Source organism: Arvicola amphibius, chromosome 1, assembly GCF_903992535.2.
Source record: "Arvicola amphibius chromosome 1, mArvAmp1.2, whole genome shotgun sequence".
NCBI lineage: Eukaryota > Metazoa > Chordata > Mammalia > Rodentia > Cricetidae > Arvicola > Arvicola amphibius.
Genome location: NC_052047.1, coordinates 196,214,326 through 196,238,024, shown reverse-complemented (window position 1 = coordinate 196,238,024; position 23,699 = coordinate 196,214,326). Strand labels below are relative to the sequence as shown.

The 23,699-nt window shown below is 48.7% G+C and overlaps 1 protein-coding gene across 1 annotated transcript in view; it reads right to left on the bottom strand.

The window, feature by feature from the left end:
* The window catches only part of Vwa2 (von Willebrand factor A domain containing 2), a 32,338-nt gene that overhangs the window by 6,791 nt on the left and 1,848 nt on the right, over positions 1–23,699 (bottom strand). Inside the window, exons 2-7 of the mRNA XM_038315789.1 lie at positions 21,475–21,549; positions 19,261–19,394; positions 12,353–12,462; positions 2,746–2,937; positions 770–903; positions 82–214 (exon numbers count right to left, since the gene is read on the bottom strand). Of these exons, the coding sequence (XP_038171717.1) occupies positions 82–214; positions 770–903; positions 2,746–2,937; positions 12,353–12,462; positions 19,261–19,394; positions 21,475–21,549 (778 nt within the window). The remainder of the gene's footprint in view (positions 1–81; positions 215–769; positions 904–2,745; positions 2,938–12,352; positions 12,463–19,260; positions 19,395–21,474; positions 21,550–23,699) is intronic.

The following is a 23,699-nucleotide window of genomic DNA, read 5'->3' as shown; positions in this document are numbered from 1 at the left end:
GATCTCCCTGCGGTTTTAGAGCCCTCAGAATTATGGGATGGACCCTGTGCCATGTCTCTGCCCCAGACCATGTGGACAAACCTGTAGAAGGGACAGCGCACAGCCAGCACAGCATCCGTCTGCCTCGATCCCCTCCAGCACAGGGCATGGCCAGCCAGTTCCCTGATGGTCTCCAGTGTCTTGCGCTCACAGGGGTGAGCTTCCACCCTGCAATCTGTGTCAGAAGACAGTCCCCTCCCAGTAAGATGAGGGGCACTGCTGGCCTCTGCCCTTGCTCTCCAGACTGTTGCTGTGAGAGGGTCCTACTCTACCCTCACTGTAGAACCCGTGGCCTCTCTGGTGCAGAGCAGTAAAGGGATGCAGTTTCAGGATCTCCTCTGACCAGGGCTCCACATGGAGCATGCAAACGAGCACTTTCTAATGAGAGTCCCTCTAGTTATAGGGTGGATCCCAACAGGAGAGATAAGCCCAAAACCTCCCCGAGTCCCTCCATGCAGCCAAGGAAGGGATATGGACTTGGTTCTTTCTCACCCACAGGGGGAGAGGACTCAACCAAATTGACCATAAACCCAGGGCCCTCTTTCCCCATAGACTCCAGCTGGGAAACCCACAAGGTCAACCAGAGGGAGACAACGCAGTCCTCAGGACAGGGCCTGCCCATCTCTCTTACCAGCCCTCCCCAGGAGGTTCTTGCCTCAGGAGCCCTGTCCCATCCATGCCCCGGTCTGTGAGGTTCAACGCCATTCCCTTGCAGGCTGGCCAGTCCTACCTGGATCAGCAGAGGTGCAGAGCGCTGAGGTACTCAGGGTGCTGAGGAGGCCATTGGTGGCATCCTCCACTCGCTCAGCCAACAGCACATGCTGCTCCTTTGGCTCACTGGCCAGGGTGAGTAGCTCGTCCCACCTGGGGGAAAAATTCCAGCAGCTGATACCATACCCTGCCTCATCCTGCCTCCCTAACTCCTGGACCACAGCACATCCCACTGACACAGAGGTCAGCTCATGACAACCTCATCGTCCAGGTGAGACATAAACTCAGGAGGTTCTCAAGGAAGCCAGCCCAGCAATGGGCCACCCTGTGCTAAAATACCTCATCCTCAGACCGATCAGCTCATATTCAAGACATAGTGCTAAGGGATTCAACTGACTTTTCTGAAAGTCATAGCTGATAAGAAAACAAAACTCTAACTCTGGGAATTCTTTTCTTTACAGGGTGGGACACACAAATCTATACATACGTTCCTAATGCATTTTCTTTTGTCAGGCGTTCCTCTCTTGTTTTTTGTTATATATTAATTGCTTAAAACAATCAAAACAAATGAGAAAAGGCTTTCTGAGGTAAGAAAGACAATAACCAATAAGGACAGCCAATGCCAGCCAAACACTGAGGTACGACACAAGCCCCAAGGGCAGCCAAGGAAAGCCATGTGCAGCTGTGGAGGGCAGCCAGAACCCCTCAAGTGCCGAGGGCATCACCACCACTGCCCAGGGCAAAATGGTATTTGGGATGCCCCTAGGTCATGAAGAAAAGATAACAGAGAATCTTTTTATAATAAAGCAAATAAATGTTAATTTTAGTTTTGTTTCCTTAAGAGCCAGTGAGAGGCTCAGCAGGTGAGGGCACTGATGACCCGAGTTTGATTCCTGGGACCCATGTGGAAGGGGAGACCTGCCCTCCACAAGTGAGCCATGGCATGCCTGTGTGCCCATCCTGACAAAGTTACACATATATCTTAAAAACTGGAAGATGAGCAGAAGTCTGTGATGGGAAGAGAAGAACCCCACTGCTGCAACTCAAACAGAACCAGTCCCCGCGCTTCCAACTTCACTGGTATCAAAGTCTCCACTCTTAGCTGAACCCACAGAGGTCAAACTTTTCACACAATACCCAGTTATCCCTCGGCACAAAGAAGAGGGGTTCTCGGATGTGGCCTTTTTGTCCCCCCTCTATTGCTCTGGCCCAAAACAGGCTTTCTCAAAAGGTGCCCGAGGAATTCAGGTGCTAGCCAGAATCATAAAACAAAAGACATTTCTGAATGTAAACATGGTGCCCAACCCAAAGTCATTTTCCCTAGAACCTAGTAAGAGATCCAAGGGTTAGTTAGGTACATGTTCATTTTTTAGGTTGAGAGCATGGGAGCATGTGGCCCCCTCTTCCAGGAAGGCAGATTTGTCCAACATCTGGATGAGGGTGTCTGGAGAGGGTAGTTGACTTCTCAGAGACTCCCCGACCATTGCCAGCACCAGGTGTACGTGTGACTCAGGCTGGTCAGAACTGGACTAGCAGAGCTGGAGATGGTCCCCTCCCCCTCTACCCAACACTGAGATGCGACATTGTGATCTGGCATGCTGCCCATGACCCCAGCTCCTAACCCTAACCTTCCCAGGCTGAGAGGACAGTAGAGAGAGCTTGAGAGGAATGGTGGACAGGGTGGAGCTGAGCAGCACTGAGGCTCATGGCTCTGACCCACCAGAGGGGCAGCTGCCCCACATGGGGAGGCGAGGTGGTGACTCCACTGATTTGATGAGTTGATTTCTGATGCTTACAACCAAATGTTCTTTTAATGGCAGAAGGAGGTATGTAAACCCAGTGCTTTCAAAGGTTGGGATGTGCAATGCAAGTCAGGGAGACAAAGACCAGTCCGTTCTCCTAGCCCCGCAGTCTCGCTGTGGCCTTGAAGGCTCTGGAAGGCTTTGGTCAAGTTGGCCCCACTCCATGAGGGCTGATGCCGACTGAGACACTCACCTGGGGAACCGGACTCCTACGGCGAACACAATGATGCCTCTCTCTTTCAGCTGCTTAGCAGGAAGAGCCACGGGCCCCTGGGACTTGCCATCTGTGACGATGATAAGGAGCTGGGGCACAGTACCATTTCTGCCTCCGGGGAACCCTCTGTGCAGGCTCTTCAGAGCAAGGCCTGTCTCTGTGCGCCCGCCTCTGAGGAAACACAAGGAAGAAGTGAGTGAGGGAGCTGGGGAGGGAGCCCAGAGACAAATGGGTTCCTATTGGAAGAGCAAAGTCTGCTATTGAGACTCCTAGCAGAGGCTCAAAGGTGCAACTCCACCATCCAAACCTAAAAGACTCACAGGGCCAGCAGCTGGCAAGGACAGTTAACTTATGACAATGGATTTGAAGCTAGTGAACTGTTGGCTTACTGAGGCCAAACCTTTTAGCTGATGGGAATCTCTCCAGCATGAGCAACTGTGAAGGGGATGGAATCATGCAGTGGCTAACCACGTGAACAACATGGCTGAAGTATCGTTCATCGCTCAGTTATATGGATGGTGTGCACACACATACATAGTATGTGTATCAGATATACACACTATATCTGTAGATCATGCCTGCCTTCAACCCAGTCCTCTGAGAGGAGTCTATTCTTATGTCCAAACATCCAACCAACTGGAAACATGGATACAGCCTGCCTGGTCTTTCGCTTGCTTGCTCTCATTGTGCGTGTGTGTGTGTGTGTGTGTGTGTGTGTGAGAGAGAGAGAGAGAGAGAGAGAGAGAGAGAGAGAGAGAGAGATTTGCCTTAACACTAAACACAGCTATGCCTCATATTGTCCATGGGTCCAGTGTGTCCTCCCCCACCCCCAGCCACCTCTCCTGTCTCTCCTTCCAGTGGCTTAAGTCCCCCTGCCCCCACAAAATCTGCATCTGCCAATCTTCTGCGTTTAGCAGAGAGATGGAAAAAGAGCGTGTGCATACTTCAGCCTGGGAAGTATTTACGGGCAAGACCCAGAATACTCTTCACTGATACTGCTTTTGCCTTCTGCGGGCTCTCGATGCATAATTCTCCCTGGGAAGTTGCATTAACAAAACCCGACGTGCCTCCTAGAAGAAGACAGTTGGGCAATGACGACACCGCCAATTTAAAAGTCATCTCTCTAACCATTAATCTCTACTGTGAACTATTGTTAAAAAAAAGAAAAAGAAAAAGAAAAAGACGGTAAAACGGCAAACAGGGAGCAGGGCATGAGACCGAACTGAAATGACCCCAGGTCTAGCCAGGTTTTTAAAAAGGTATCTGTGCAAGGAGGCGTCTTAGGAGTTCAGAGGAATCCATGTGTGTGGAGCAGCAGCAAAGAGCGAGCAGCGCTGACCAGTGCAGTGTCTGACGCGAGAAAGCACAAGCCAAGGTGCGCGCCGGGGCCAGGGACAGAGCTGGGCTCTGGCAGTGGGTTTAACAGAGGAGCACCAGTGCCATTAAACCCCACAGCTTGCCTTGGTTTCTAACTTAGGCAAGCTCTTTACGATAATTCCTTTTGTGCAGCTTCACTACGCTAATCAATGTCAGCAACACTCCCAGGATCCTGTGGCTCTCACTGCACTGCATCAAAAGTCAGCTGCTAAAGACTCCAGGAGGATTTGGATTCCCATGACCACTAGTTTACCAGAGCAGAGTCTCCTTCGGGCTGTCTCCCACATAGATAAAATTACAGTGCTAACATTCCTGTTTCTAAATGGAATCCTTACTGCTAACTATTCGGAGATATACATACATATGCATATGGATATGTATATATATGTATATGTATGTATATATGTGTGTGTATTTCAGTATTATTTTCACTTAACAGGGAGGCCTGCCCTGTTCATAGACTTCCAGGGATAACTGCTCATATTTACTGGCACTTACCGTGTCCCAGGCATTGTGCTCGACCTATTTACATATGGAAACATGGAGACACATACAGATATACAACATGTGAGGTTAGTGTACTTTCATGTACTGTCACCACAGCTTCCTGAGACTGAGGGGAAAAGATCTTGTCTACAGTTAAACAGTTCATGATGGGTACGGACTGGATTTGAACCCTGAGCCCTCTGTTTCCGGACCCCCAAGTTCTTTTTTTTTGGTATTTTGTTTTTTTAAGACAGAGTTTCTCTGTATAACAGCCCTACTGTCCTGAAACTTGCTCTGTAAACCAGGCTGGCCTCAAACTCAGAGATCCACCTGCTTCTGCCCCCTGAGTACTGGGATTAAAGGTGTGCATTGCCACCACCTGGCCCCAAGTTTTTTTCTATATGGTCAGTCTCACAGCAATCTACCTGTTTCTCTCACCTACCTAGAAGAGATCCAGAATTGGAGTTTAAGCCCATTTGAACTCCTTTGAAACCCATGTTCTTTCCTCTCTATGGGTCAGCGATGTGCAGGGAAACAGGTCCTGCTGCCCGTTTCCTAGATTTACTGGAAGAGAGTCATTCCCGGACATTTCTGTCTGTTATACAGAGACCACAGGACCTGCTGCAAGCTTTTACTGAAAACGTCTGGCAAATCTTTTCTGTGTGTTTTCCTTAAACACTCATAAAACTCCTTCCAATGCCAAGGCACCTGGTGGCCAAGGAGTGCCCTGTGTCTTTGCATCCTCACCTGCCTGGGCAGACAGCTCCATGGGTTCCTGGCCACAGCCTTGAATTACGCGCTTCTCAGCCAGCTCTGCTCCCACCATAGGGCATCTCTTGCCCCTGGCCCATCGCTGCTGCTCCCTACAGGCTCGAGGCTTAAGGAGACACTTGTCCCCCATGACCCTGTGTCCACTTCTCATGCAGGTGCCCTGGACACCTTCAGAGGGACGCTGTGTTTCTTTCCATTGACCACAGCAGGGTAAGTCTTGGGTTCAATCCAGGTTTTTTTTTTTTTTTTTTAATAGAGAGGAGAACACACAAAATTTGTTACAAGTCTAAGGCCTGGGACTCTCAACTGTGTTTTCTGAATGGGTCTAGACCTGCTCGTCCTTGTCACCAGCCTGTGGCTAGAAAGGGGATAATAGGGGCTGGAGAGATGGCTCAGAGGTTAAGAGCACTGAGTGTTCTTCTAGAGGTCCTGAGTTCAATTCCCAGCACCCACATGGTGGCTCACAACCATCTGTAATGAGATCTGGTGCCCTCCTCTGGTCTGCAGATGTACATGCAGGCAGAACACTGTGTACATAATAAATGAATGAATGAATAAATCTTTTTAAAAAAGGAAAGGGGATAATAGTATTCAAAGCTTCAACAGGCCCCCCTGGGTCATGGTACCCACTCTTTTCACAACTCAGCACATGGGCCCCATGCTGCCTGCCCTCTTCTTTCTGTGTCCCTCTGGCCTAGCCCAGGTTAACTTTTCTGTTGGCTTCCCACCAAGGCCAAGAGTCTCCCCGTGACTCTGGCCTCTGAGGCATGAGAAGAAACTATCCCACAGACCACCTCCATCTCTGAATCTGTTCTGAGCTCTGCAGCTGGCTCCACACAAGGTAGTCAGAGGCTAAGATGCCAAGATTTTCCTGCTGTCGCCATAGCACCAAGCTCAATGGAGAACTGAAGTGTGCAGGGGGCTGTGGTCCTCCTGGGCATAGTTAGGTTTGCTTTGTGCAGAGGTGGAGGCTATTATCTAAGCATTAGCTATCTGTGTAGCCAAGTGATGACAGGTAGGGGCTCAAATACCTTTACTGTGAAGGCTTAGTCAGGTGAACTCTGAAAAGCGACTTGGCCTGAGTCCCGTGTCTGATCTGAGGATAAAATGGGCCCAGCTCCATCCAGGACTGGAAGAGGGTGACCGACATCAGGGTTGGTTCTCACCCACAGACCACTATAAAGAGCTGAACTTGCAGATGAACCTCAACTCCTAGCAGACGTAAAAAGTGGTTACTTAAAGATGTTGGTTCTCAGACCCTAGTCCCCGTGAATTCAGATGGACAAATGTGTTACTCGGGGCTAGACAACCTACATTTTAAACCAGTTCTGCCCACTCCCATAAATACAATTCTGATAGAAGCTACCTAACCATAGGACTGATACCGTGTGAGAAACTTCACTTCAAGAGAGGGAAGTTGATCTGAGCCTTTTGAAAATGGTAGACAAAAATTCAAGGTTCAACCCAAGTGTTTCCTTCTGAAGAAATGAGAAAGGATTAAGTACACTGTGAGAAATGTATTATTCGGCTTATCAGAGGATCAGCATAATAAAGTTTTGTGTAGCAGTGTGCACCAAATCATATAAAGTAAAATAATAACAAAATGCTTTGAAATTCCAAATATTTTTAAAGCTATGTTTAAACACTAACGTAAGTTAAAAGCAGCTGAAGGTTTGGCGGGAGCAGGAGAGTTGGCTCAGAGGTTAAGACCATGCACTGGCCTTCCAGAGGACCCAAGTTCAGTCCCCAGCACCCACATCAGGGGACTCAGGACCACCTATGACTCCAGCTCCACAGGATTTGATACCTCCTTTTGACCTCTGAGGTTACCTGCACTCATATGCACGAATAAACACTAATCTTTAAGAGTGGTGGCTGGAAATAGTTTCATGCAAAGCAGACTTACTGAGCAAAGAGTAGAGACCTAACAAAGCTATGAGAGGTACCAAGGGTTCAGTCACATGGGACATGTGAGGTGAAAAACCGTAGGTGGCAAGGCCATGCACGCCAGCTAGTCGGGGGCTCTGACGTCCCAGAACCATCCACCATTGACATTCTCGCTGACCTTATGTCACCGCTGGTATAATATTGGGAGGTTCGACCTTCACATCTAAAACATTCTGTAAAAGCAGTGAGAAGACGGCAGTCAGGGTGGCTTCTTAATGTCCTGTTGGGAGCTGCCTTGGTCTGGAAAAGCTAGCAGACACAGTGTAAGGAGCACTTTCCTAACCAGTCCAGTAACAAAGTTTCTCTTTGCAAAACAGCAGGCATGTGGAGTCATTGTTGCCCCCATTGGACCAGCGTTCCTCTGCCTCAGTGCACGCAAGCACATATTCATTTGTGATGCTCTCACTGACCCCCAAAGGTCAACAAAGAGCCACTACTTTTTGTTTTCTCATAGTCAGGAGAGGATGTGGAAACGCTAAACACATCCCCAAAGAAGAGCTGAACTTGTTTAGACAAAGGGGCTCCTTCAGTCACCCCCTGCAGCCTATTCTGGGATTTTTAAATTGTTCCTTACATTTATTTATTGGAGTGGCAGCACACGCATGCCATGAGATGTATGTGGGGGTCAGAGTACATCTTGCAGGCACTGGTTCTCTCCTTCTACCATGAGTCCCAGGAACTGGACTCTGGTCCTCAGGTATACAGCAAGTGCCGTTATGTACTGAGCCACCTAGCTGACCTCCGTCCTCTGGCATTCTAAATTAACCTTTTAAAGTTTCAGGTTGTTAATACATTCACTAGTGTTCAGCTGGAACCCCTAGCTGTATAATCCAGAAAGCCCTATTCCCCAACCATGCCCACTCAGAGAGTCTCCAAACAAAAGCCAGGGTGAAAAGCCCAGTTCTGCATTCCTGGTGACTATTGCAACTTCCTTCCCCATTGCCACCAGCAGCCCAAGTTCCCACCCAAGCACTCAGCTTTTGACCATGCTTGGGCACAAACCCAGCTTGTGGCAGACACATCATCATCCCTTGCCTACAAGCTATACAGTCTCCCTGCTTTAGTTCAGGCATGTGGCTTCTCAGGCCTCCATCTCTGGGACTGGAGAATCCACCTGGGAGTTGCTTTGCTCAAATAAACCTGTTCTTGTACTTTGTCAGTTTGGCTTGATTTGGCTTCCTGTGCCAGAGGAGAAGCCTATTGTCAAGGGACAGAAAACCTAGGAACGAGAATAACCATAACACTAAGTTCAAAACTTTTTCATTACTCTAAAAACCCTGAATCTGTTAGTAAGCATCCTTGTTCCCTAAGCCCAGGACAATACTAACACATACCCAGGCATATGCCATTTACCAGGCAAGCCTGGAGACCTGAGTTCAAGCCCTGGATCCACATAAGTGGGAGAAGAGAACCTATTCCACAAAACTGTCCCCACTTCCCACACACATGCTGTGTCACATATGCCATCCACCCCCAGATTGTGCACGTGCCCCTCCAATAATCAATAAAATCTATGAAAAATCGAATAAAAGTCTGGGAAAATACACTGTGTGGGAAAGCATCTGCCTAGCATCTGCAAGGCCTGGGGTTTGTTCCCCAGCACTATATAAGGTAAATGAAAAGAAGCTTTTATATAGCTTTGTTATAGCACGTGACCTCTGCATCTGGATTTTGTTTTCATTTGCCATGTTTTACAGGTCATTCATGATGTAGCATGAATCGGTAGGTCATTCCTTTCCATAGCTGAATAATATTCCATTGTATGAATATATCACATTTTGTTTACCCAATAACCAGTTTCACATCTTGCTTTCATTTTGAAGCTGTTATAGATAGTACCACCGTGAGGAACAGTGTATACGAGTTTCTGTTCAGTTATAGATAGTACCACCATAAGAACAGTGTATACGGGTTTCTGTGCAGTTATAGATAATACCACCGTAAGAACAGTGTATATGGGTTTCTGTGCAGTTATAGATAGTACCACCGAAAGAACAGTGTATACGGGTTTCTGTGCAGTTATAGATAGTACCACTGTAAGAACAGTGTATACGGGTTTCTGTGCAGTTATAGATAGTGCCACAGTGAAGAACAGTGTATATAAGTTTCTGTGTAGCAAGCTTTCAGTTTGGTGGGCCATCTGGTCATTCTATACTCAACATTTTGAAGAACTAACTGTCAATTTGTTTTCAAAGTGACAAGTTGACTTTCGAATGCTACCAGCAATGTATGAGGGTGTCCAATCACCCCACACCTTGTCAACACTTGCTACCATCAACATTCTATTTTAGCTTTCTATGCTAACTATGACGGAAATGTTTCCATGTACCTGTTGACCATTTGCCTCTTCACTGGAGAAATGGTCTATGTCAAAGGTTTCCTCTGGGGATGATGAAAATGAAAAAAGAAAAACCAACAGTATATGGATTTGAGTTTGGTCTTACACTTTAACCGTGGGGGCCTTGTGGTGCACATTATGTCGAAGGCCTTTAGGAGTGTAGTAGTCACGAAGGGAGCAAGGATGAGTAAGTGGAAAGACTCGATCAGGTCAGATTCTGAAGCATCCTCACTCAGCACTAACCACACATCCCCTAACAGTTCTGACCCAAGTGGCTCTAAGACCCTATGTGGACAACTGCAGCTCCCTGAGACTGGGCCTGTGAAACAACTCAGTTCCTGGGAGCCCCAGGGGCACAGTGTCCCACAGGTAGCTCAGTTCCTGGGAGCCCCAGGGGCACAGTGTCCCACAGGTAGCTCAGTTCCTGGGAGCCCCAGGGGCACAGTGTCCCACAGGTAGCTCAGTTCCTGGGAGCCCCAGGGGCACAGTGTCCCACAGGTAGCTCAGTTCCTGGGAGCCCCAGGGGCACAGTGTCCCACAGGTAGCTCAGTTCCTGGGAGCCCCAGGGGCACAGTGTCCCACAGGTAGCTCAGTTCCTGGGAGCCCCAGGGGCACAGTGTCCCACAGGTAGCTCAGTTCCTGGGAGCCCCAGGGGCACAGTGTCCCACAGGTAGCTCAGTTCCTGGGAGCCCCAGGGGCACAGTGTCCCACAGGTAGCTCAGTTCCTGGGAGCACCAGGGGCACAGTGTCCCACAGGTAGCTCAGTTCCTGGGAGCCCCAGGGGCACAGTGTCCCACGGGAGCTCTTCAAAGCACTGGGGTGCCTTTTCTATTTGTCCTTTTTTTTTTTTAGTATAGCTTGCCTCTCCTTCTGCTTGGGGGACCCAGGGCAGAGAAAAGGGCTTCTGTAGGATAATGTTTTTGAATATTGTAAAGATTTATCACTCATACTGGTTTAATAAAATGCTGATTGGCCAGTAGCTAGGCAGGAAGTATAGGTGGGGCGACAAGACTGGGAAGAGGAAAGGCAGAGATGGAGTCTCTTCCAGAAGCAGAAAAAGCAAGATGAGAATGCTTCACTGAGAAAAGGTGCCAAGCCACAGGGCTACACATAGATAAGAATTATGGGTTAGGGGCTGGAGAGATGGCTCAGAGGTTAAGAGCATTGCCTGCTCTTCCAAAGGTCCTGAGTTCAATTCCCAGCAACCACATGGTGGCTCACAACCATCTGTAATGGCCTGCAGGTATACACACAGACAGAATATTGTATACATAATAAATAAATAAATATAAAAAAGAATTATGGGTTAATTTAAATTTAAGAGTTAGTTAGTAATAAGCCTGAGCTAATAGGTCAGACAGTTTATAATAAAGGCCTCTGTGTATTTCTTTGAAACTGAATGGCTGCAGGGCTGGGTAGAACAGAAACTTCTATCTACAAAGGGCTGGATAAGAGTCTGGGATAAAGTCATGGACAGTTCCTAGGAGACCCTGGGGACTGCAGAATCCACCAAGATCTTGCTGTGCTCTATGTGGGGCCTCAGGTGCTGAAGAATATGGGTTATCTCACAGAGGCCTTTGACTGGAAAGGAACCTCAGGGATCAGAGTCTTCATAACTGAAATTGATGACTATGGATGGCTGGGACAGGATGTCACTGGGCGCTAGGACAGTGAAGACCAGGGCAGACCCAGAGCTCAGAGTTGGGTAATTAAACTTCTTCTTCCCTGAGGGTTGGTGGAAACAATGTGTATGATGTGTGTGTTCCTAAATATACATGTGTATGCATGTATGTAAAGCACAATTACATAGAGATTATGCACATACATACATATATCATACAAAATATATCTGTATGCAGATGAGCACATGCATACATTTGTGCATTGATGAGCAAATGCATGCATTATGTACTGTGCATGCAGGTGAGCAATGCATGCATTCATGTACTGTGCATGCAGATGAGCAATGCATACATTCATGCACTGTGCATGCAGATGAGCAGTGCATGCATTCATGCATCGTGTATGCAGATGAGCACATGAACGGTTCTCCACAATCTTAAAGTACCCTGACTAACAGAAGGAAACTTCCTCTTCAGGACTTTGTAAAAAGTGAGGCTTGGAGAAGTGTGGTCTCCAGGGATAACTGAGGCTGGCACCTCGTGTTCTTCCCATAACCTCCCAGGTTCACCCGACAGGACCGTCGTTAATCCTCTCCTAGTAATTCTCAACTACATATAATAATAGAAAAAAAAATTTAACTAGTGTTCTAAATTCCCACCTGGATGTCATCTTGTATTAATGGGGGGCTGCCTTGAGAATGATCCAGCATGCACAGCTGGGCTGGGAGGAAAGCAGTCCCAGACCCTTCAAGGCAGCAGTTTCAAGGGCAGCTTCACCAGGTCTGGGGACACATGTCTTAAATCCCAGCCCTCAGGGAGGCAGAGGCAGGCAGGTCTCTGTGAGTTCAGGGAGAGTTCTGGGCTAGCCTAGACTACACAGTGAGACCCTGTTTCAAAAAAGGGGGGGCAGAGAGTACATAGAGATTATGCACATACATACATATATCATACAAAATATACAGACAGACAGACAGACAGACAGACACAGAGAGAGAAGCAGGCGGCTAACTTTAGAGCCATCACGGCACTAGTCCATTATACTTACTTGAAAGCTATTCCCTTGATGTTTGCCTTCACTTCCTGCCGGGTAGAAAAGGAGTCCAAGGGGAATTCCAGATGAGGAGTGGAACCAAACTGCAAGGCTCCCACCCTGACCTGTAGGAGGAAACAGGGCCAGAGGGCCCAGAGATTTCGGTCAAATCCTGTGTCTCCTGGCCACTCAACAGACCCTGTGCGGAGCTCTGGACAGCCTCCCTTGAGACACAGGCCAGCTGGAGAACTTGGAAGGACACGGTCAGATCCGCCTGTGCTCTGCCATGACAGCTAACCATCTCAGCGTCCTCGTTCCTGAAGGCAGCTCCCCATCCGGCAGCTATCCCGGCTGAGCTGCCAGCAGCTTCAGGCGAGGCTCTGCTTGCATCTTCCTGGCGTGGGTGCCGCTGTGTGCAAATGTGCACGCATTATTTCATTTCATCCACCGGGCCCAGCCAATGCCCACATGACTGAAGGCAACAGTAAAATATACAGATGCTGCTATGCAAGCAAGATTTTCTTGGACTAGCAGGGAGAGGAAGCCCGGGCCATAACCCCTGGTATCATGACTTTTCTAAGGCCCCGTCACACCACTTGCCTCCTCAGAAGCAGGCACAGGCTGGCAAGAAAATGTTTTCAAATCCTGCCAAATCTTCCATAGGGGCCACTGCCGAACCTAACCACAGCCACCAAACCCTTGATGACCTGCGCCTGCCAAGCCTCTAGACCAGAGAGTCAGGGGGGGACAATCGGCTCCTAAAACAGGGATGCGCAATAGTAGAGCTGGAGGTTGTCTGCAGTGAGGGAGTGACCAAGCTGGAGAACAGAGTCTGCTTCCTGACTGGGGAGGCCACAGGAGAAAACCCAACAGGTGCCTCACAGGACTGGAGCCGGGGCACTGACCATCTGGAGGGATGAACATTGCAACCAGCTCCTAATCCTGGTCTCACCAAAACCCTGAAGTGCCACCTTCTCAGTAACTAGTCTCCAAACAATCCCTTAGCAGGCCCAGCACTTGAAAGACAAGGAGTTAATGGCCTTGGTTGGCCTAGCTGGGCCTCCCACAGACAGGGAGCTGTTGGTAGCCTGAAGACATTAAGTCTGAGATGGAAGGCTGCCTGCCACTGTTCCCTGGAGCACAGCAAGAAGTCAAAAACCCATCTGAAGCCTGGGAAGTCTGTCTGCTCAGCACACGACCCTGTGACAACTAGAAAGGCACGCAGGCCATGAACTCAAGCTTCAGAGCTGAGGGTTTTACCCAGGGACACTCCAGAAGAACTCCTGGGAGGGTCCCTGGTTTGGGAGGAACTAAATCCAGTCTTGACTCTTACACATAAAGTCTGCTGGATCTGAGTGTTTGGAAAGAGCGTCAGAGTAAAACACGGTCAAAGGTGAGGAGGAAACAGAAAGGGAACTTAGGGCTCATGGAGGCAAAGGTTGGTTTCCTCCATGTGTAAAAGAACATCATTCTAGCAGAAAACTGGCCAAAGACATGAACGAAGATCAAAGGAGGAACAACAAATGGTTCTTAAGGGGCAGGACATGTGGATTAGGAAAACAATACCCTTTTCCCCTCAGCTTAGCAACACCAAAACCAACAATGACGACAACAAAAACCAGATGTGGCATCTGCCAAGGGAATGGTCTCTGCCATGGTGGGTAGGAGCGTAAACAGGCATCTGACCTGCAGAGGGCAATGCGCCAGCGTGTACCTGGGGAGGGCAATGCAGCAGCATGTACCTGCGGAGGGCAATGCAGCAGCATGTACCTGCGGAGGGCAATGCAGCAGCATGTACCTGCGGAGGGCAACGTGCCAGTGTGTACCCGCGGAGGGCAACGCGCCAGCGTGTACCTGGGGAGGGCAATGCGCCAGCGTGTACCTGCGGAGGGCAATGATGCGCCAGCGTGTACCTGCGGAGGGCAATGATGCGCCAGCGTGTACCTGGGGAGGGCAATGATGCGCCAGCGTGTACCTGCGGAGGGCAACGCGCCAGCGTGTACCTGCGGAGGGCAATGATGTGCCAGCGTGTACCTGTGGAGGGCAATGCCCCAGCGTGTACTAACAGCTGAAGATGCACATGGCTGCTGGAGACAATCTGAGAGACATTCTTCACACAAGCGGAACGAGCCTTTCTTTACAAGATCACAGTGGATTTATAATAGCAACAGTCCATCAATAGGGGCTGGCTAATTAGTCCTGGTAAATCCTCATGGTGGGCTAATTATCTGTATTATCTATATCTATATATACATAGAGAGAGATGAGATGATGAGATTGCCAAGATAATGATATAAAAGACACGAGACATCAAGTAATGTGTAGACTATGCTAACTTTATAGAAAAGGAGAAAATGAAATCACATCTTCATGTTGCCTGTGCCTGCACAAAGCGGATTTGCAAGGCTGCTCAGAAGTCGGGGGGGGGGGGGCGTCGGTGCTCAGAGAAGGTGAGAAGGTCTGGTGAATGGAGACGTGGGTGCAGTTTTTTCCTTTCTTTCTTCACTGTCCATTTTTTTATTGAACCATGTAAAGGAGTTATTTGGTCAAGGGGTGGGAGGAATTCTCTAGAGACCAGAAACTGGGTTCACTTGCTCGGGTTAAGCAAGAAGGACGCAGCTTCAAATCAAAGGAAGCAGCACCAGTCAGAAGTTAAGGCATTTCATTTAATTGGTGGTTTGGGAGCACAATAGCTGCCTTTTATCTTCAGTTTACTGTACACAGAAACAAACCTCCTAGGTCTGTCTCCCCACCCCAGTCACAGGGCCATTAAAGCAGGAAGCAAGTGTCTGAGCTCCTGTTAAAAAGACTTCAAACACTTCAGCTCGACTGGCCACCCATAAACAGCTTCAGCCAGAGCTACTGGGAAGCAATTCCTAAAACTAAAGGAACCAAAATAAGTGGCAAACCAAATATAGCAAAGAGCAAGGACAGAAAACCTGAAGCCAGGCAAGCACAGGCCAGCAAGTCTTCTAGCAGAGTGCCTGTGGCCTGTGTCAGTCAGGACGCTGGCTCACCCAAGCAGACGCCATTTTCTCCTTCCTCAAGGTTTTTGTGTGCATGTGTGTGCACGTGTGTGCATGTGTGTATGCGTGTGTGCATGTGTATTTGCATCGTGAGAGCATGAAGAGGCCCGAGGCCAACCTTGCATGCTGTTTCTCTGTGTTCTGAAACGGGGTCTCTTCCTGGGACCTGGGGACTAATCAGGCTAGAGTGACTGGCCTTTCTACCTCCTCAGTACTGGGGTGACAAGTGTGTACTATGTATGGCTTTTTATGTGGGAGTGGGGACAGAACTCAGGTCCTCATGCTTGTGGAGCAAGCTTCTGCCTGTAGTGTCACCTGAGCTACGTCTTCCCCCGGCCCCTGCTTCTCAGTCTTGCTGAGGAAGTCTTAGGTGAAACCCAAGTTCCTTTCCCCGAGCATCCATGATCTCTTAAGATGGAGCACTTGAGATGGAGCCATTCTGCACTCTCTCACATGAATGGGTCCCTCATTATATGGACACTCCCAGGTTCCTCACACTTCCCTGGCTCGGTTGCAGGCCCTGCCTAGAATTGTATCCCACATTTCTACATTATGTTTTGAACCTGAAATTCTATATTTCAAGTTCTCATTTTGAGCACTCAGTCCTCGGCTTGTAGTGCTATTTTGAAGACTGAGCCTTTAGAAGGGGGTTCTAGCCGGTGGTGGGTCATACTGGCGGGTCTCTGAGCCGTCCACCCCAGCCCCAGATTCTGCTTGCTTTCTCTCCTCCTTGGTCAGTAAATAGCCACAGGACCTCATACTCTCACTGCCCAGCTTTCCCCACTTCAATGGGCTAAAATCTTCCTGAATCCATGCGCACAATAAATGTTTTCCTCCCTTTCGGTCACAAGGACACAAAAATAATCAACATACACAGAGATACCCAAGTCCCTCGTGCTGTAGAGATCCGCTCCTGAGGCTTGTTCTTCTTACCGTGTTCCACCCCATTCCACACCCCCACCCCCCCCTCCACTACCACAGACTGCCATAGTGCTGGCTTCAACTGGCTGTGGATAGCGGGGTATGACATTTGCGTCATTATACCATCCTAGCCAGAGGCTGCCCACTGGGAAAGACAGATGGACAAGCTGGGCTGAGTCAAGCACCTCAACTCTTCCACACTTCACCCTGTCTGAGATTGCTCTGTGACCCTCAGCTCTCGTTTAATGTCCCTGAGCCCACTTCCCCTTCTGCAGAATATGGGTTAAAGAATGTATATATCAAGCCTAGTGGTGATGGCGCATGCCTTTAATCCCAGCACTCGAGAGGCAAAGGCAGGCATATCTCTGTGTTCGAGGCCAGCCAGCTCTACAGACCAAGTTCCAGGACAGCCAGGGCTACACAGTGAAACCCTGTCTTGAAAAACCAAAGACAAAAACATTAAAAAAAAAAAAAAAAAAAAAAAGGAAGTGTACGTTAGTACTAGTGAGCTGGCTCAGTGGGTAGGGGTGCTTGCTGGGAGCCTAATGACCTAAGCTTGATCTCCAGGAACCAAGGAAGGAGAAAACTGGCTCCCAAAAGCTGTCCTCTGACCCTCACATGTATGTACACACACCTACATACAGTAAACAAAGCTGTCCTCTGATCCCACATGTTTGTGCATATACCTGCATACAGTAAACATAAAACTGTCCTCTGATCCCACATGTGTACACACACCTACATACAGTAAACATAAAGCTGTCCTCTGATCCTACATGTGTGTACACACACCTACATACAGTAAACATAAAGCTGTCCTCTGATCCTACATGTGTGTACACACACCTACATACAGTAAACAAAGCTGTTTTCTGATCTCACATGTGTGTACACACACCTACATACAGTAAACATAAAGCTGTCCTCTGATCCAACACGTGTGTATACACACCTACATACAGTAAACAAAGCTGTCCTCTGATCCCACATGTGTGTGCATACACCTGCATACAGTAAACATAAAACTGTCCTCTGATCCCACATGTGTACACACACCTACATACAGTAAAAGCTGTCCTGACCCTCACATGTGTACACACGCCTACATACAGTAAACAAAGCTGTCCTCTGATCCCACATGTGTGTACACACACCTACATACAGTAAACATAAAGCTGTCCTCTGATCCGACACATGTGTATACACACCTATGTACAGTAAACAAAGCTGTCCTCTGATCTCATGTGTGTACACACGCCTATATACAGTAAACAAAGCTGTCCTCTGATCTCACATGTGTACACATGCCTACATACAGTAAGCAAAGCTGTCCTGATCTCACATGTGTACACATGCCTACATGCAGTAAACAAAGCTGTCCTCTGATCCCACGTGTATGTACACACACCTACACATAGTAAATACATTGGTCCTTATGCCACTTCCTCCAGGAGGAACTCATGGTGGAGGACCATCTTCAAAGTAGGGCCTTGTCTGGAGGAAGGTGGAGACCCAGCAGGCCGATACTACACTGATACCACATTCAGAACCTCTGGACAGCGCCTGTCTAGGCGGATGAATGCATCTCTAGTGTCAGAGATGGGCTCAACTGCCTGCACTCCAGGGCAGTGTGCTCGCACCTTCTGCAGACAACCTGGCCATCATTACAAGCCTTGTTTGTTCTTAGATCCTCCAGTTCTTACAGGATTGAGTCAGGAATGTTGCCTTGGAGAGCCACTTCCTTTCCCACCCTGTGACTAGTCTCTAATTCAAATAATTATGGCTCTCCAAACTAATTTACCCTTCCTTTTATTTCATTTTTGGTGGGTTTTAGTTGGTTCTTACCAGTCCCCTACCAATGCGCGTTCAGATTGCCTGAAATCTTTTACGGTGACAAGTGACACCGGTCAATAACTGCCGGGGTGGGAGTACTTAGGAACAGACTGCTAGAAGGGAGGGTACAAGCCTCTGCCATTGTCCATGGAAATGAAGCAATTGGCACTCCTAGGCTTCTGGATCATGGGAACCTTCATCTCTGAAAGGCTTGCCCAGGGAGCGTGTCATCAAGCGTCCAGTGCTTCTGTTCAGCTGGGAAGTGAAAACAGCTAGTGTCGGAGACCTGCTGCTGAGTCAGGGAAGCTGGGCGACTCCACACACAGCTGAGGGCCATTTACGGTCCTCTTAATGAGTTTATTATTCATTGTGCTGTTGGGTTGTTCAAAACTGTTCCTTTTAAAAACAAGAGCCACACTTAACTCTGCTCTGCTATTTGTGACACTTGAAGCCAGGAAGGATAAGACATGAAAGCACTCTCTGGGCTTGCTCAAGTGACCAGAGAGGACAGAGCTGGGCTTCACACTAAGATTCTAACCTGTTCAGTGAGTTTTCTGTTTTCCGAGAGGCCAAGGATGAAATGTTAATTGTTGAAAGACTTCCATCGCCCTAAATCCACCTCAACAACAGACCACCCAGAGAGCATCCACAGACTTAATAAAGTCTGTTATTAATAAACTCAGTCTCTCCAGAGTTGGAAGCTAGATCCATGTTCTTCCTTCTCCAGCTCCGAACCTACATGAGGCCTTCTTCTCCAGTGCTGTGACTAGGCGCGCGGGGAGAGGGGGGGAGGAATTATCATGAGGCTTACGTCATTTGGTGCCCTCCTATGAGCTCTGCCTGATCTAAAAAGAAAGAGATGCACCTCTGCCTCCACCTGAGGGGGGACCAGCTGGAAGGACAATGCAGAACCACCTCACTGTGTGCTGGAAAGAAGCTAACCAGCCAAAGCAAGCAAAACTGAGGAAGAAGGGTCGCTTACCTGCCTTGGCTGATCCCTGAGATCCCAGCATCAATCCCACCACATTTCGATTTGCCCCTTAGTCCTCTATATCCCACAGACAATTGATTCATTCTTTTGCCTAAAGCTGAGTCTCTGTCACTTGAAACCACAGACACCAGACAAGACCCGCTTGTACTCACCCTCCCGGGGCTGATGTCCAGAGCATCACAGACAGCCATGGCAAAGTGCTTGGACCTCTCGAAGCTCCCTTTCCCGACACTGTGAGAGCCATCTAACAGGAACAGGACGTCGACCGCTGCTGAGCACCACATCACTGTGGACAGGAGCAGACAGGGACATTAGACTAGAAGCTTCCGTGTTGTGAAGATGCTGACGTCAGAGCCTACTTGTGAGCATGTCTGCAGCCATGTTACGTTGAGTGCTGTGGAGAGTGTTCTGGGTTGATCACAGTCCCAGCCTTGGGGATCATGATCTTAGCTGGGCACTCTGACATGTGAGGTTGACGGACCCAAGAGTTCAAGCACTAGCAGTGACCATGCCTTTCTTCTGCTTCAGAACTGATTGAGATGTGACTTAGTTGGGGATTTTCCTGTTGTAATAAAAACCACAACCAAAAGCAACGCGGGGGGGGGGGGGGGGGCTTTATTTGACTTAGACTTCCAAATCATAGTTTATCATGGAAAGCAGTCATGGCAGGAACTCAAACAGAGCGGGAAGCTGGCAATGGGAGCTGATGCAGAGGCCATGGAGGGGTGCTGTTTACTGGCTTGCTCAGCCTGCTTTCTTATACAACTCAGGACCAAGGGTGTCACCACCCACAATGGACTAGACCCTCTCAAATCATTAAGAAAATGCCCAACAGGCTTGTAGCCTCTACAGCCCAGTCTTAGGCATTTTCTCAATTGAACCCCATCCTCCACCCAGGTGACTATAGCTTGTGTCAAGTTGACACTAATTATCCAGCACAAGATAGAACTGACTTGCCCACTTATTTAATCCTCCTAGCTCCCTGACTATTTCTTTGAATGTGTTCTTGAGATTTCCTATACCACACAATTGTACCATTTAAGGTACATAATTACCATTTTTAGCAAATGCCCTGATGAATCCCACCATCACCACACTGGTGGAGGAACATTCCCTACTACCTCGGAGTACTTCCCTCTGACTCTCGACTCTACCCCTAAAGAGTCTGTCCTTGTGTGTGTGTTGTGTGTGTGTGTTATGTGTGTGTGTGGTGTGTGTGTGTGGTGTGTGTGGTATGTGTGTGGTGTGTGTGTGTGGTGTGTGTGTGTGGTGTGTGTGGTGTGTGTGTGTATGTGGTGTGTGTGTGTGTGGTGTGTATGTGTGGTATATGTGTGTGTGGTATATGTGTGTGTGGTGTATGTGTGTGTGGTGTGTGGTGTGTGTGTGGTGTGTGGTGTGTGTGTGGTGTGTGTGTGGTGTGTGTGTGGTGTGTGTGTGTGTGTGGTGTGTGTGTGGTGTGTGTGTGTACATGTGGGTGTCTGCAGGTGTGCACACCTGTGCATGTCTGTGAAGTACAGAGCTGATGACCCATGTGCTCTTCTATTACATTCTGTCTCTCACTGAATTTGGAGTTCAGGAGTTGACAGTGAGCCTGGAGTGTTCTCCTGCCATCTCCGCCTAGTGCCAGGGTTATACCCCTGCCCCACACCCAGCTTTTTGTGCGAGCACTGAGGATCCGAATGAGCACTTTTCTCACTGAGCCTGAGATCTCTGTTTCCGCTCCCACAGGACCCATGAGGGAAGCAGGAAGAGTGGTCCAGTCACTTCCCAGTAACCAAGTACCAGGAAGCAGTAGAACAGAGAATGAGACCCCAGTTCCCCGCAACTAGGAGGGCAGAAGGAGGAGAAACCAGGCAGGGCTTCCGGGAAAGTCCTGGTTATATGGCAGGAAATATGGGTGGCTTGGTAGATAGCAGTCAGGTGACAGAAAAACCCTGAGATGGGCTAAGAAACTCATGAACGAAGATGGCTGGCACGACCACCAGGCTTCCGACTAAGGTCGGTCCCCAGCACCCACACGGTAGGAGGAGAACCAGTTCCTCCACACGTTCTCTGACCGCCACCTGAACATCACTCCTGTGCATGTATGCATGTAAGTGTGCATACATACACAATAAACGCATGAAAATTTAACTTAAAATTCAGAAACAAAGAGGTTGTTTTGCCATCACCTCTCGCAATCATTACTATTTTAATCACGGAAAGTCACTTGGGAGGAATGATAAAAGGGACTGAGTGGGGAAAATGACCGGCCGCCCCAGTAGAGAGGCCAGGACTACAGGGGAAGCTCTCGGGAGGAGTGTGGCTTCCCACCGCACAGGGGTCTGACTAGCCATGTCTTTGGAGGAGCAGGTAAATGCACTTACACTTGCTGGCCACTGCAATCTTCCCGATGGTCTCCTTGCTCACGTAAAACTCTTGAAGAGAGATGGACGGGGACACTGGGAGAGAAAAAAAGCAGAAGCAGTCACGGCACGGTAAGATGGGAGGCGTCTTTATCGCTACATTACGTGACCTACATGAACAGAAAACAGAGCAGAAGGTGGATGTGGAGAAGTCCAACACCTCTCTCAAAAAGCACCAGAGAGCTGTGGCTGTGTGTGGCTTGCAGGGTTTTGGAGTGGCTCAGCGGTAGCACATATGACCGACCATATGTGATGGCCTGGGCTTAGTATTCAGTTCCTACCCGCAAGCCCAAGGATTGTGGATACTCCATACACGGACAACTGCTGTCCTCTTTCTCAGTGGTTGCTGCCTTTTAAGCTGCGGCTAGCCTAGTCAGCAACTGCAGCTCTGCCGCTACCAGAAGTGGCCAGGCCGCAAGAGCCACAGCCTGGGGAAATTCTGTTCCCCTCTGGCACCCAACCTTCTACTAAGCTACTAAGAGAAGTTATCTCTGTCCTGCGAAAGAACTCAAGATTCAAAGGTTGCTACTCACCTCCTCGCATCTCCCAAGACTTCCTCACACGGTTTCTGGCTCCTCTTTATAAACCCTTCTCCAGCTAGCTCCTCCCTACAACTTCCTGGCAGCTAGTGCTGACTCAGCCTCTGGACCACAGGTGAATTTACTTAATTGAACACATCTTCACATTGTTAAACAAATTTTACAGAGCATAAACAAAAGTAACACACCTTAAAATAATATTCTACAACAGATAACATTTAAAAACCTCTCCACCTCTGTGAAGTAACTTTGTTCTTTATATTTGAGTAGCTTGTGGGGGGAAGTTTTTAACACCAGATGGCTATGGACAGACTATGATCCTGAGGATTTCAGTCTTTGGCCATAACTGTGCCCCCTCTGGGTAAAGCTCTCTGCTGTGTACCCAGGTATGTTCTTGCAAAGTTCTCCATCTGTTGTGTGTGTGGGGGTGGGGGGGGGGAGACCGCTGTCACAAAACTTAAAATTCATAGAAGAGACAAGAAAGGCACCAGGGCAGATGTTCCAAAGGGGCCTGAGTGCGCATGTGTGCAAACTTGCACGGCTAAATTTAAATTTTAAATATATTTGAGAAAGGATTCAATTGGGAGTTTTCCCCACAATGGCGATGCTGTAAGTTGATACAAAGCTTTCTAGAGAACAAGTGGACCAGGTGAACGAGGAATCACAGAAATGGTTCTCTCCTTGACCCTGTAGTATTAGAACTGAAAAGAAATGGGGGGAGCAGTTGTAGTGGGAGGGAAGCATGGGGCAAGGCCCTCTCCTTCAATGTTCTTCAATGTGCTAGAGAAGGGCCAAAGACAAATTACAAACATAGAAATGTGTGAAAAAATATTGATATATTTACCATATAGTTAATATGATCAAGACCCAAAATGTTTGGGGGTAACACGTTCACTGCTAAGTTTTTTGTGCCTTTTCATACCTGTTAAATAACAGATCATGAGCAGTCACGGATAATTTATAAAACTCTGGGACTGAGGGGTAGCTAAATGGTAGAAGGCTTGTGTGCCAGCCACAAGGCTGTGAGGACAATTTCTAGCACCCAAAACATTGAAGGTGGGGATAACACACCAAAGGGGCTCAGGGCTGTCCTAGGATGACCTGGCCTGAAAGCAATGAGAGAGAATACCCAGGGAGCTTTTCTGAAAGGCCAGCTCCCCTCTGTGGCTTTAAAGCATGGGTATCTAGTTGCAGAAGTACTCAGGGAACGGAACTGCTGGAGGGGCCGCACACACAGGCAGATGGACAGGCCAGGGAGGCGGAGCCTTGCAGCATGCAAACTTGAAAGGCAAAAGAAGCACCTTGACAGTGAGGAGCTGCTGGGGTCGAGCATGGGGGAGCCAGTGGGGTACAGCAGCCTGGAGCCGCAGGGTTTGCGACTGCCGGGAAACCGATCACAGACACTTCAGGAACATGCTGCACTTGGAAAGGACACCAACACGGGTGTTCCTGGTCAGCCTGCCAGGCTGGGCCTCTCTACCTTCCTGCCTCCTCTCCCAGCACTAGGCTCTGGTGAACACTGCTCTGGTCTCTGTTTCAGCAGACACTCCTGCCTCCCACCACTCTGCTGCCCCAGCACTGAGCTCCACTGTCCCAAGCTATAGGGTACTGGGTCTGGGACAGGCACCACAAGCTGAAGAGTCAGAG